At 52.2% G+C, this 14,359-nt stretch overlaps 1 protein-coding gene across 1 annotated transcript in view; it reads right to left on the minus strand.

Annotated features, from left to right (window-relative positions):
* RSPO4 (R-spondin 4) overlaps positions 1–11,213 on the minus strand; it is a 29,431-nt gene extending 18,218 nt beyond the window's left edge. Inside the window, exon 1 of the mRNA XM_059134336.1 lies at positions 11,071–11,213. Coding sequence (XP_058990319.1) covers positions 11,071–11,149 — 79 coding nt within the window. The 5' untranslated portion in view covers positions 11,150–11,213. The remainder of the gene's footprint in view (positions 1–11,070) is intronic.
* Between the last annotated feature and the right edge of the window lie 3,146 nt (positions 11,214–14,359).

Below are 14,359 nucleotides of genomic sequence, written 5' to 3' on the forward strand. Positions count from 1 at the left end.
CTGTTGCTCTTGACTTCCACGGGCTACCAGGACCAGGTCCCTGTCCTGGGTCCCCTCTGGTTGTGAAGCAGCCTTGCCCTCCAGTTGTGCTCCCTGCCTCTGCCACCCACGCCCTACCCTCCAGATGCTGTGAACCTGAGGCCCCGCCACGGTGGCTTCCTAAGCTGGGCTCCAAGTTGAGAATAGGTGGTGAGTCACAGTGACCATCTGCCTGGGCCTGGGCCAGGCCCCCAGACCAGCTGCCCGGCATCGGGAAATGGGGAAAGCGGAGACAGCGCCAGGGGGAGGTGGGAGCCCAGGTCACACACCCGAGGATTTGCCACCTTGACCTAGGAAGGCCCTTTGACCTCTCTGAGCCTCAGTGTCTCACCTGCAAAATAGAATGATGCTATTCAAGGTATCCAAGGTTTGTCTGGAGGGTAAATGGGGTTGATAACCCACAGAGTACCTGGCTGTATGCCTGGCATATATGACAAAAGCAGTCCCCAAGCGGGAGCCAGACTTTGCCTTATGCTCTGCCCTGGGTTTTAGCTAACCAATTCCTGGCACAGTGAAAAGGAGCTCTTGGGAGCCCCAGCTGGGATTCCAACCCAGACTCTGTGAGGGCGGTGGGAACCTGGGTAACTGACTTCCCCCATCTGGGTCCCACTTTCCCTTCTGTAAAATGGGTACCCATCTTCTAAGGTTGTAACGCACCCAACCTGGCCCATAGTGGTGCTCAATAAATGATATGCAGCCAAGGGGCAGGGACTGAATGGAAGAAGAGGAAACAGGCACAGCATGTGGTGGGGGTGTAGGAGCACAGGGAAATGGGGAGGTTCATGATCTTGGCTCTAACCCTCTCCTGGCCCCGAGGCACCGTCTCTGCCAAACCGAAACCCAGGCTTGCACAGGTCTGAAAATTTAACAGCCACTGTCAGTGGGCCTCAGTTTCCTCATCTGCAAAATGGAACCATCCTTCTTGCCCAGTTAAAACCAGGACAAAGGTCTGGGACCAAGATGGATAGCGTGGAGCCAGAGGGGCTGGTCACTGTGAGTTCTGGCAGGTGCTCGAAGGGAACAGGGCTGTGAGTGTGCAGAGCCTGGCTCATGTTGGCTGAGCCTCTCACCCCGATCCTTGTGTTCTATCTTTCACACTCACCACAGCTCTGCAAGTCTGGGGTTACACATGCCCCATTTTCATGGAGGAGGAAACTGAGGCTCTGTGAGATAAAGTGGTAGACCCATGAGCTCACAACGAGGAGGTGGGTGGAGGCAAACCTGACTCCAAGCTCTGGACTGCTGGGGATCCCACCTCCTGGATGGCCTCCCTGTGGACTCCTGCCCCATGGCTCTTCAAAAGCAGACAAAAGCCCTTGAAAGTCATATGTCCCTTAGGGCCCAAGGTCAACCACAGGGGTCTCTGAGCTGTTTGTGAGGACAGACAGGGGGAGACTGACTCCAGGAAGAAGGGAGGACCTTCAGGGTAGCCAGCTTTGCACACAAATGTCCTGGGTGCTTGTATTCTTTCTTCTTTGGTGGTGGTGGGGGTGTAGGGTGTGGATGCCGGAGATCAGATGATCCACAAACTGTGACCTTGCAGCCAAAGCAGCCCTGGGAGAGCGGCAGCCTCGGGATGGGGCTGCTCAGCCCATGGCGAGGACTCTGAGCCCCACTGGGATGCCCTGCCAGCCAACTTCCCCATCTCCAGGGGCAGGGACTCCAGCTGCCATCTTTCCTCCTCATAGGAAGGAAGGGGGCCCACCACCTCCCTCAGTCCAGGGCCCCCAAGGTCTAACAGCAGGTGCCGGCTGTTGAGGATATGTCCTTGAGGACATTCAAGGACAAGAGTGAACAGAGAAGCACTACCTGCCATTGAGACTTCCAGAAATGTTTCTGGGAGGGGCCTTGGGCTGCTGTACCAGGACTGTCAGCATTGCCAAGGAGGCACGGCTCACAGGAAGGGTGGTCCACTGGAAGGACGGAGAACCAGGGGCTCACACCCTTCTACCGAGACCTCTTATATGGACACTTTCTTTCTTTCTTTTTAAAGATTTTATTTTTAAGTCATCTCTATGCCTAGTGTAGGGCTCGAACTCACAACCCTGGGATCAAGAGTTGCACACTCCACTGACTGAGCCCTTCCAGGGACCCTTATAAGGACATTTTCTAAGATCAAAAAGCCTAGACTGTAAGGCAGAAGAAAACCCCCACCCCCAAAAAGCTCATATGAGATTTGATCATGTGAACAGTAAGTAGAGATTTCTATTCTCTAAAGGACATCCAAAATTACCAGATGGGTGTCAGACTGAAGAAAAATATTTTCTAGGTCAAAACCAACAGGGGGTCAATATGTAGGTGGTAACACAAGGATGTCCTATAAATTGACAAGAAAAATTCAGGAAACACAATAAAAAAGTGGACAAAATAAAAATAAAATATATTAAACATTTTAAAAAATGAAAATAAGGGGAATGAAAATCAGGTAAAAGTAATTAAAATTGACAAAAATATAAAAGAAATAACATTTTAAAGTTAAAACAGTAAAAATTTTAGAAGAACAGAAGAGTAAAACTAAAACTACATCTATAACATAAATTTAAATGCATTAAAATTATTTTTAATTACAATTAGACATTACAACTACTAATAATGAAAACCTAAAAAACAAAACGGAAGGGTTTACATAAAGTAAAAAAGAAAGAATTTTAAGTAAGTGAAACAGATTTAAGAAGAAAATAAGAACTTGGCAATTCATAGCAATTTAAAAAAGAAAGAAAGGAAAATAAAATACAAAACAGGAGCAGGCTCTTACACGACCCCGTACTGATAATATGCTATGAATTAAGGAGTCTGATTGACTCAAATGCCTGCCAGAAGAGGGGCAGGGTGGAGGAGGAAGGAAAAGCATGTTCAAAAGACAGCATCTGACTGGGTTTTTCCAGCCTGCTGTGGGCAGAGGATAGGACGTCAGGCCCCACGATGGCCTCATCCACAAACAGCCATCACATCATTTATACATTTAAAACACACCAGCACCACGAACACGTACCACACACAACCTTCCGTCCTCACTGCTGTCCTCTGAGGAACGGTTTCATAGAGGAGGGAACAGAGGCTCAGAGAGGGTAATCCTGTGTCACAGTCACACAGCATTTAGGACCACTCTACCCTCTGAATCTGGGCTCCTGAGGACTTCCAAACACAGGCAGGGACAGGTCTGACATCAGGCTGGAATGTTCTGGATGCTAGCAAGAGCCAACCTCCCATGGCGCATGAGGGTTACCACCATTTATTGAACACCTACTATCTCTCAGGTGGGGTACATGCATAATCTTGATCCTCAAGACAACTATATGATATAGATGCTCTGATCGTTCCCAAGATTCTGACAGATGACACTGAGATTCGGTAATGGAATATTTTCACCCAAGCACGGCAGGAGCGGAGATGGGAGCTCAGCCCAGGCGTGTCACAGCCCAAATCCCACCCTCCCCGCCTGGTGCTGGAACTCTTGAGAGCTCCCCCTATTTGCTAGAAATGTCTTTTGCAAGTCAGCCAACGGAGGCACAGAAGGGAGAGATGATATGCCCAAGGTCACTCAGCTAGTGAATGGCAGAGCCCATGGCCTTCGTGACAGCCTGCTGGCCACCCCCTGCTCATGTGGGGCTTGCTAGAGACAGCTGTGCCCCTGTGCCAACACCAGGGCAGGCTCCGGAAGGGCAGCCGTGACATTCCTTCCCTGCGAGTCTCCACCCCTGCGGATGTGGGCACCGCTGTTGGGCTTCAGGGAAAGTGGAGGCTTCTGGCAAAAGTGAGTGGTTTTCCCCATGTGGTCTGGGTCCCCCAGGCATGGGAATGCCTTTCTTTTGAGCTGGTGAAACAGAACCCCCACCATAATGGCAGACTGGGGCCCCCAGTGGGGACCACAGAGAAGGGGGTTCTGTGAATCATGTGGTGTGATTCCAAGAAATCATCCCAGGGCAGGTGGTGGTGGCCCAGTCCGCCACAGTCATGCCCAAAAGGAGGGCCTCACCCATCCGTGATGGGAACCAGATCATTCCCTGTGGGACCTGGAGGGATCCCCGGGTTGGGGCTGAAAGGCATTTGTCTGAATGGCACCGCTGGCTGCACAGGCCAAGAAAGGAGGCTCCAGCCCATGGAGACCTGGAGGCACATCTCAGCCTCTCCCCATCCTGGCTCTGTGCCCTTGGCAAGTCAATTGCCCTCTCGGAGCTTGGAAGGCCTCCACTGTAGAATAAATAGGGTCACACCACCTCCTGGGCTATTCTGTGGCTAAACTGGGAGAGGGCCTGGCGGGGTAGTTATGCACCCTCCTTTGGAATTAATTGTCTGGGTTTAAATCCTGGTTTTGCCAAACTTACTTTGCCAAGCTAGTGGACTGAAGTATATGAAATTGCTAATATTTGGGCTGTTTTTGACCTATAAAAATGGCAATTTTCATACTCTTCAACTAACACCCCCTTCTCTTAAATCAGTTTCCTCCACTCTAAAATATGGATCATAGTCCTCACAGCAACCTATGAGGATTAAGTAAGGCTGGGGAGATAACTGAGCTCAGTAGAGCTCGGGCTCTGAGACCAGGCAGGATTTGAACCTGGGCTGTGTGACCTTGGGCAAGTTAATTAACCTCTCTGTGCCTCAGTCTTCTCATCTGTGGAACGGGGATAATAATAGGACCTGTCTCATAGGTTTATTAAGAAAATTTAACCAGTTCATACATATAAAGTATTTAGAACAGTGCCTGATGTTGTTAAATAAAATAAAATAACAGGTAACAACATCTGGCACAGAGTAAACGTTCGACAGTAAAACCAAATCAAAAACAGACTTTTAAAAACCTTGGATGCCAGCGAAAGTTCAGTATTTTTAAAGAAAAAAAAAGTATGTTTTTAGGAACATGTACGTGTGTGGAAATGCACATGAAGGGCCTGGTCCTGGGTATCCACCATGCCCAGGGTCTGGCCCGGGGCCTCAGCCGGCTCCTGCTCATGGAAGCACACAGCCAAGCCACGGAGCCTGTGAGGCACTCTGGTCACTCCAGGGGCCCGTTGGAGGCTCTCAAGCCCAGGCTGGCCTCTTGTGGTGATAGGCACCGGATCCCGGGGGTGGGGGTGGGGTGAGGTGTTTCCCTGCTTGAACCTCCATTCACACAAGTCTTGGTTTCAAAGGTCCTTTTCAGCCCTAGCATTCCATTATTCTATAAAAAAAGGAAAGTGGAACCCTTCCGCAAAGTGTAAAGTGCTGTGTGAACCACAGGGCGGTTCATGGTGTTGCGTGGGTTTTCCAGAGAAGTCTGTAGTAGGCAGGATTTGCTCCTGTGGGTCTGGAACCTGGAAGATCCAGGCCACACATCTGTTTCCTATGTGACGTGGGACAAATCACGTCCCTTCTCTGAAGCAGCCTTCCTTTTCTGGAAAGGCATAGGGAGCAACCATGCTGGCCCAGCAGGATCAGTGAGAAAGGCTCCCACGATGTCTGGGGCTCACCAGCTGCTCAGGAGTGTCTGATGACAGACACAGACACAATCATTGCTCTGTCTTCTGGGGCTACAAGCCACATGCCTTGAGAAGGACAAGGCCACCAATTCACGTCCACCAAAAATAAGCATACAGCTTGCACAATGTGTCAGGGACCATTGCTGCTCATTGAGGCAATCTGGTGTCGCAGGTGGAACTCTGCAGCGGGGCTCCCTGGGTTCACAGGCCATCTGTTCTGGGACCCATGGGGCCTTAGTGTCCCCATCTGTGATACAGGGACCTCCTGGAACCTGTCTCTGAGAGATTTACAAAGACTGTACTGGGCTCAGCTGATCCGACAGCCTCCACACTTCCTTGACGGCGGTAAAAATTCCTGTATTATATCAGTTCACACACAACATTCTGAAAACACACATCAGTACAAACACTCACATGCTCTCACACCCGACTCTGTGCACACACACGAGCATGCACACTTGCTTCCTCGTACACACACTCAACCTGTACGTGTAAATGGAAACACACGTCTCAAAGTAATATTTAATCTTAATACTTGCAATATGTTCTGATATTTTCTAAAAAGGAGGTTAGCTATCTCTAGCCTCTGGGCCAAATCGGGCCCTTGGCCTCCTCATATGGCCTGTGAACTGAGGAGGGTTTCCAACAGCAACAAAGAAGAGTATGGGACATGGCATTGGTGGCCCGTAAAGCCGGAAGTATTTACTGTCTGGCCCTCTACAAAGAAAGTTTTCTGACACCACCACCACCCCCATATTTTCTATCCTACACTGTCATGTTCTGTTCGGCTGCACTGTACTCCACTTCGTTCACTGCTCAGCTGTACTTCCTAAATTAATTCCCTGATCTTGCAGATGGGTTGCAAACCTCAGTTTGAAAACTGTGCATTCATACCAGAGTCTGTTTTCTCACTAGACGGAAAAATGGGTGAATAAACAGTGAACTGATTGACGGACACAAAGACACAGGAGAAGAGAACAGGTAAGGTGACCTTAGCCAAGCAATATCCCCTTGTTGAGTGTCAGATGGCTCAGCTGAGACCAGGAACACCCCAGACCTGCCACTGAAGGCTGTGTTGAGGGGCAGTAGGGTCCTGTCTGTGTCTGTCTTCCTGACGGGTCTGTAATTGACATCTCAAGGAGACACCGAGCCCTCTGACAGACGGGGATGGCAGAGCACATCTCTACCGTCCTTGTCAACACCTAGACCAGAGCCTGGCCTGGAGGAGGGGCTCAGGGAGTATTTCTTTGGGATAAAGGCGACATGCCAGTGGCATCCAAGGCCCCTCTGTGACTGGATTCTCACCCTGTCTGCAGTTGGACCTCTCTTCCTCTGGCCACACAACCCCTTTTCCACCTGACCAGACCCTCCCTTTCTCCTGCTAGAGTCCCCAGCCTTGTCCCTGCTCCCACCTCTCCTGACAAAATCCCTGTGATGAGGCCCCTCTCAGATGCCATCACCCTTGCAGCCCCTGGCAAGTCATCAACAGGACCCATGTATATTTCTACGCACAGGCTCTGGAGCTTCCAAGACGCTGGGTCCCTGGTCCCAAAGTTCCTGGACAGGTCAGTGGACTTTCTGAGCCTCTGTTCCCTTGTCTGGGAAATGGGTGTCCACTAGGCAGTGTGATAGGGAGGAGTCCCACAGTGCAGAACCCCTGGCACGTGGCCAGCCCTCGCTAAGTGGCCTCAAGGCTCTCCTTTGGTGACTGGGTGGGGGCTGAGTGGTTCCCATCCCTGCAGAGGGAGGTGGGTGCCCCCAAGGATGGGGGATGTGTGAGATGAAAGCAGCATCTCCTTCAAGCCCAAGTTTGGCTCCAGAACTGGCTGCAGAGCGAGAGGGCATGGGATCAGAGATAAGTTTATTGAGTGCCAAACATACTGCTTTCCTTTTCTCAAGCAGACCTATTTTATGAAGAAACCCAGGCCCTAAGGGGCAAAAATGACTTGCACTCTGCTGGTAGCCTTCTACTGACATGTAGTGCCTTTCCCGAACCCTCTGGGTATGGGTAACACCCCTTACTCCATCCGTTAGCAGCTGGTTCCCCTTCCAGAGCTGCCTCTGATGGGTGTCTTTACCTGGTGTCACCTGGAGGCCATTAGCGAGGGAGATGCCCCTTGTTCTGGGCCCGGCCCTGGGCCAGCCCTGCAGACAAGAAGCCAGGATCCTTCCCCATTTCTGCCACTGCCTCAGGCACCTGCTTGCTGGGTCTTAGCATCCCTGCTACACACAGGGGACAGGGGGACAGTGCTGCCTGCCCTGAGGTCCATGCGGGACTTTGCAGTTTATAAAGAATGATCATACTCATCCCACTCAAGGGAGCTGCTGCCACAGTCTTTTTATAGATGAAGAAAAAGAGACTCACTGAGGGGACAAGGGCAGAAGTGAGACTCAACGCACATGAAAGCCCCTTTCTTCCCCAATCCAGAGAGCACCCTAGCCTGCTGTCAAATGGGAGGGAGAAGTGGTAGAATCTTTACAAAGCACCTACTGGGAAGTCTGTCATGGCCTGCCTTTTTCTTGTTGCCTAAATGAAACTCTGTATCAGGGTTTGGGGGGTGCAGACTGGAGCTCCCTCACGCTCCCTGACTGTCCCATTGCCTGGACACCCCAGCATGTCTCAAGAGAAATGTTTCCATCTGGTTCTGATTCATTTACACTTAATTAATCAACATGTTGTTTTGTAAGAGACACTTGAGATCCAAGAACCTTTCTCAAGAGTTTTCTTTCATTCTTTCTTGTCTTAGAAACAGAAAAATTAAAGAAAAAAAGAAGGAAAGAAACAGAAAAATTGGGTTTCATCGGAAAACAGTGACGCCAGGCTTGAGGAAGCACGGGTCTGCGGGTGCCAGGCCCCACGGGTGGCAGCTTGGGCTGGACAGCTGCTGGGCCTTGCAGAGCAGGCCGAAGACTGAGGCCCAGGACTCGGGGATGGAGTGGGGGTTGGGGAAGTCAGGGAAGGGGTATTCCTCCACCGTGGCAGCTGCTTAAGGGCAGGTCCTGGGTCTTTAGACCTTGGTGTCTGCAAGCTTTCCAGCTTTTGTTGAATGAACGGGTGAAAGGATGGATGATGGATGACACCATGGCCAGGGCCTAGGTGTCTTCAGGACACAGTCTCCTTCTACAGTGACAGCAAAATGTCAAAGCCGCTAAGACCCTCAGGGATGTTGTGTGGAGTTTTCCAAACAGCTGTCTCATGAAAAATGGCCCTCTCCTGCATAATTACTTTGGGAAATGTCCTGCTGTCTAGCCCCACTGCTTTACCATGAATGCTCTGATAAGTCCTGCAGTGGAGAAATCTGCTAAACCCAGCATTTCTCAAACCTATTTGGCCAGGACTCCTAAGACCAGTTGCCGAATATGCTCTAGGAAGGGTTTTCCTATCCCTCCATCCACCCACCCAGAGCCAATGGGGAAACTGAGGGTGTTGGCAGGAGCATGGGAGTCCACCATCTGGGTGCAAAGGGGTCCCGGGGTGGGAGTGAAATCCAAGGCTCTCTCCATTGCACCTGACTGATGAGTGGAGCTACAAGCCTCTCTCAGGAGATGCTGGAGGGGGCATGTTTATGTCCTATACACAAGACATCAATTACTGTGGGGAGGGGCGCCAAGAGCCCCTTTCCCAAACAGGGGCAGCATCGGGAGCAGTCATGTCCAACCTCTTCACCGAGCAACTGGGGATGGGGAGAGGGAGTGGAGGTTTTCTTTTTCTTTAATCTCTGTGTGTGTGTGTGTGTGTGGGGGGGGTCTTTTTAGAGCTGTAAAGCATCTTAAAGATCTCCCCAACCAACTCCTCTTCAGATGCAGAAATGGAGATTCTGGGAAGGGGGAAAGGGAAGGCCAACAGCTCAGGAGCCATCCTGACAGGCACAGTGGGATTCCAGCCTGCATTGCTACTTAACTGCTGTGCAACCTTGGACAAATCAGTTTCCCTCTCTGAATCCTCATCCAGATCATAAGCATCGCCCTGCCCGCCCTCCCCCCCACCCCTGTGAGGCTGTTGTGAGTAGCCAGGGACACCAGACACGGGAAATGACGATGACTGGTACCGACAAGTGCCCCTAGGAGCCCGTGTACTTGGCTACTCACTTAACAAACATACACATTCAGTCTTGCCCACAGCTGCCTGTGAGTCCAATGTTCCAGATTATCATTCCTTTTGTTAAAGGGGAGTCAATGAGGAGAAAGTTTTTATTTTTATTTCTTCGGTCTGTTTGAAAACTGAGAAAAATCTCAGAGATATTCTAAAAGACTGTCGGATGGGTAAACCCAGGCTCAGAGAGGCAAAGTGACTTCCCCAAGGTCACTCAGCTGGTCATTGAGGAAGACACCGTCCAAGGGCCATTCATGGAGGAACATTCCCACAAAGTCCCAAACCTGCCCCAGTTCCCCTGAAGCCCACCCACTGCTCAGACCCCTGGGTCCCTCCATCCAGTCACACCAGGGATGGGAGCTCTTTGGGTCGGTCACCCCCACCCAATCCCACTTCCCCATTTTCCCAAAGTCCCTCTCTGCTTCCTGCTCCACTCCAGGAGTAACTGTGTCCATGCAGGGCTTTTCACTCAAACGAACTAGAAGCTTCTAGAAGGCAGACTCTCTTTCTTATTCCCATGTAGCCTTGTTCGGACCTCGCAGGACAGCTTAGCAAAGTTCCCTAACCTGTAAAGCCTTGGCATCCAGCTGACATAGGAAGTGGTAGGGATTCCCTTAATGAGAGAAAACCTTGGCACAGTGGTTGGGATTCCAAGGTTGCCTCTCAGACTGGTACCAGCTCAGGAGACTTGCTCCCCTGCTCATCCTCCTCAGCCAGGCAGGCTCTGCCGACCCCCACTCTGCAGCAATGACCTCAAACGCACCTCTTGAGGACATTCTGACTCTCACAGTGAGCGACGGGGACATAGGACCCTATGGGCCCCAGGTACATTTCTAGTTTGACCTTGATTTACCTTCTGAATGTTCCCAGGAAGTCAAGATGGAAAAACTGGGGGGACTCTGGGGCTTCCGCTGGGTCATCTCAGAACAAATGGACTTGAATTCTGGTCTCAGGTCTCCCTGAATTCCCAAAGCTCATATCAGAGGGGGCCAGAGGGCCAGAGGGGGCCCATGAAGGAATACTGCCGCCTGCGCCCGGAAGGTGACAAGGTGAGTCAGGGTCAATGATGGGCCTGAGAACGGGCCATCTGGACTCCCAGCCCAACACTGTATATGTTTTCTCTCGGTTCAGCATGGATTCTTGGCATGGCTTCTAAGCCACTAATTCTGTCCCTTAGTCCCAGTGTCCTCTGACCTGGCACTTGGGGCCTCCTGTCTTTGCACAGAGCCATCCTCCTTCTCAGCAATGCTGCTACTATAGGGAGTGGGTCAGTGAGAGAGCCCTACCAGCCCTTCCTTCCTTGGAGAGCAAGCCAGCTTGCTAGACAGGTGCCCTGGGCCTCAGTCTACCTGTCTGTAAAGTGGGCCATTGGAGGTGTGAGTGGTCCATGGTGCCGGGACACCATGCTGATGTTCCAAGGGCCATCGCCCAGTTTGCCCCGCCGTGCACGCCCTGCCACCAGCCCGCTGCCCCTCGTACCTTGCTTCTTCCTTCGGCTCGCTGGGAGCATGTCCACGGCGTGGGCGAGGAGCAGCAACAGGCAGAGTGGCGCCCGCATCTGGGCAGCCTGGTCGGGGCTGGCGCGCGGGGCTTTCCCCGGAGGCCCGATGGCTGCTCCCGGCGCGCGGACACATCCGCGGGGCGAGGGCTCGATACCGCCGCCAGGCACGCGCCGTCCGCCCAGGGGCCGGCCGCCAGGTCGAGTGAGGGCGTCTGCGGAGCCGGGACACTGCCCTGGCTGGGAGGAGCCGGCGCGTGGGGCGGCGCGTTAACCCGCTCAGACGGCGCGCGCGGCGGGGGGCGGGGGTCGCCCGGCGGGGGTAGCCTGGCTGGGGTCGGGAGGTCGGTCGGTCCGGCAGTCCGCGGTCTGGCGTCGTTCCGCCCCCTGCACTGCCGCACTCACAGACCCGCCGCCGCCGGCCGGCCAGACGCAGGTACAAACGCGCGACCGCCAAGTGACCCCCATCCCGGCGCTCTCGGCACCCCGGACACCCTACTCCCCACCTGCCTCCGATTTTCTCCCTCTTCTGTTGCTCCTGGCTCCTGCGCCTGGCCCTTCGGGGGCCACTTCTGAACTTCCTCTTGTTTTCTCTGTGTCTCTCAGTCCCGTACCCTGAGGCCTGACCGTCTGGTGTGCACACTCTCTGCTCTGCCTTGTTCTTTCAAGAGAGTCCCGGGACCCTTCTGGCCACGGACCTTGCATGTTTCCTGCGCGGCCTGCGGGGAGCCCCTAATCTTTGATGCCAAGTGACCGGCACCTCATAAATTCACTGGACTGTGTTTCCTCCAACCTTATCTACTGGATGGGGAGCAGCTCTGGCCGTTTTAACCCTTTCACAGCCGGATCCCTCCACCTACCCAGCAGACAGTGCACTCCTGCCTCCGGTCACACTCCCCACCTTAACCAAGACCAGTAATAATAATGGTAACTATCATTTTTGATGCCTGTGTGCTTGGGGTTGTGCTAAGCGCTTTACACATAATATCATCTTCAAAGTCACCCAGTGAAGGTCTACTCTGATCAGCCCCACTTTACAGGGAGGAAAGAAGCTCAAAGAGGCCAGTGACTTGCCCAAGACCACACCCAGCAGGTCAGCGCCTTGTCTGCGTCCAGCGCCTGCCCTCTGGGCCACTACTCAGGACACAGTGAAACGTAGCTTGGACAGTCTCTTGCTGAACAACTGTCCTTTCCTTTTCCTGTGTGTGTGGCTTGTCCCCCTTAGCCCCTTCTCTCCATCCTCAGTGAGTCCCAGGCCCTCCACCCCTCTGAGCCTTTCCTGTGTGGCCTCTCCATGAAATATTGGCCTACACATCTCATCCCCTTTCTTTGCTGACTCATTCAGGACCCTGCCCTAGATATGCCCCTCATCCAGGAAGCCTTCCTGGATTCTCAGGCCACGTTCAGTTCTTTCTCTGGGCTCCCACAATTTCTTTATCACAGCTTGGCCCTAGGTGGTAACTCTTGATGTCTCTGTCCCTCACTCTACATTGTCAACTCTTGGGAGGCCAGAGATGAGGTCATATCTGGGTCCCTGGAGCCCTGGGCCACACTGGATGTTGTAGAATGAATGAACGGATGAGCTCTCTGGATAGAGGAGTCTCCTGGTTTCTACATGGAATTCAGGTATGGGGAGAAATGAGGTAACCCTAGAAGATCTGGAGGAGGAAGTTGGAAAGTCAGCCCCTATTCAACCACCCCCCAGTCCTGAAGTCTCCAGAGTCCAGAACAGGATAGCCCTGGGGTGAGTAGGGCTGGGAAAGAGCAATGTGCATGGTGGCAGGGATGGGGGTGGTGGTGTGTGCCAAGGCCATGGCTATTGGACAGACACCCAGCTCTGCAGGCTGTAGCCTCTCAGTCCTTCTCTTCCCACGTCCTGTGCTCCACCTACCCAGCCTCCTCTCTATCAGACTCTGCTGTGTGCTCTCAGCAGGGCTTTTTTCTGTTCCCACCGTCTGGAAAATCCTTCCGGAGATATTTTCAGGACCTGCTCCTCTCAAGGTTACCTCCTCAAAGAGGACCCCTCTGACCGCTCCAGATAAAGCCGAACATTTCCTTTACCCCCTTACTTTGCTTTATTCTCCACAGTACCAAGTACATAGTCTTGTTTGAGTTTGCAGTTGGCTTCTTTGTAAGTTCTACGAGGGCAGGAATCTTCTATATTATCTGTATGCGTAACCCAGAAAGTGCTTAATAAATATGTGTGGAATGAATAAAAGAATGGATGAATGAGGGCTCACTCACCCACTGATTCACTGTAGGACCTCAGGAACCTCCTGCTGTCTTGGGCTCAGTTCCCCCTTGTTCAGTGGCACGGATGGGTTTTTGTGTTTTCTGAGAGCCTTACAATCCTTTTAGAATCCGCTATTTCTCAGATTCTGTAAGCCAGAACTCAGACCTCTACTCAGCTGTGAGATGTACAGAGGGTTTCAGGGTCTCTGTAGCTATAGGAGGCTGTCTGGGAATCTTAGCCTGCCATCTGGTCATCCTCAAGACAAGCATCCAGAGAGGACATCAAGGCCAGTGGCATCCCAGGAGGTGTGCACACTAGGGGCATCAGTTAAGGAACCACAGGACACAGTCACAAATAGATGAAGACGGGTATAATGGCTACAGCACATGACAGTCCTATTGGGTGTTCTGGATCAGCAAATCCTTCCCCTGCGTGGACAGCCGGGTCTCAGGTTCCTTCCAGCTTGTGCTCTGCTCTCAGTACATGGCTTCAAGCTTGCTGTGGGTGAGGCAAGGCATGGAGGATCGTCTATGGGGGATACCGATGTCCTCCCACCTCCCACGGGCTAGAATTCAGTCACGTAGCCACACCTACCTGCAAGGGTGGTTGGGAAATGCAGTCTAGCCACGTGCTCAGGAAGAAAACCAAAAGAGTTTGGTGAACATTGGGCCATTCTATCACACTGGACCACTCTCATTCTTGCCTTAAAGAGGCAGTAGTTCTTGCCTGTGTTGGATCTGACCACTACACTTTCTTTTTCCTAAACAGCCAGAGGACCTGGATTTTCTTCCAGGTGAAGGCCAACATTTTTCTTGGGTCTGCAAGGGCTGAAGGATGGCTCCTGCTAGAGTGACCAGTTGTCTCAGTTTGCCAGGAATTGCAGAGTTTCCTGGGATGGAATTCTATTTCATGTACAGCTTTGTGTAACCGCCACCACATCAAGATACTCAACTGCACTGGCAAAAAAACTCCCTTGTTACCCTTTTTGACTCCATCCACTCTCTCCTTTATACCTCAACCCCTAACAACCACCAATC

The sequence above is a fragment of the Mustela lutreola genome, chromosome 9 (genome assembly GCF_030435805.1).
Source record: "Mustela lutreola isolate mMusLut2 chromosome 9, mMusLut2.pri, whole genome shotgun sequence".
NCBI lineage: Eukaryota > Metazoa > Chordata > Mammalia > Carnivora > Mustelidae > Mustela > Mustela lutreola.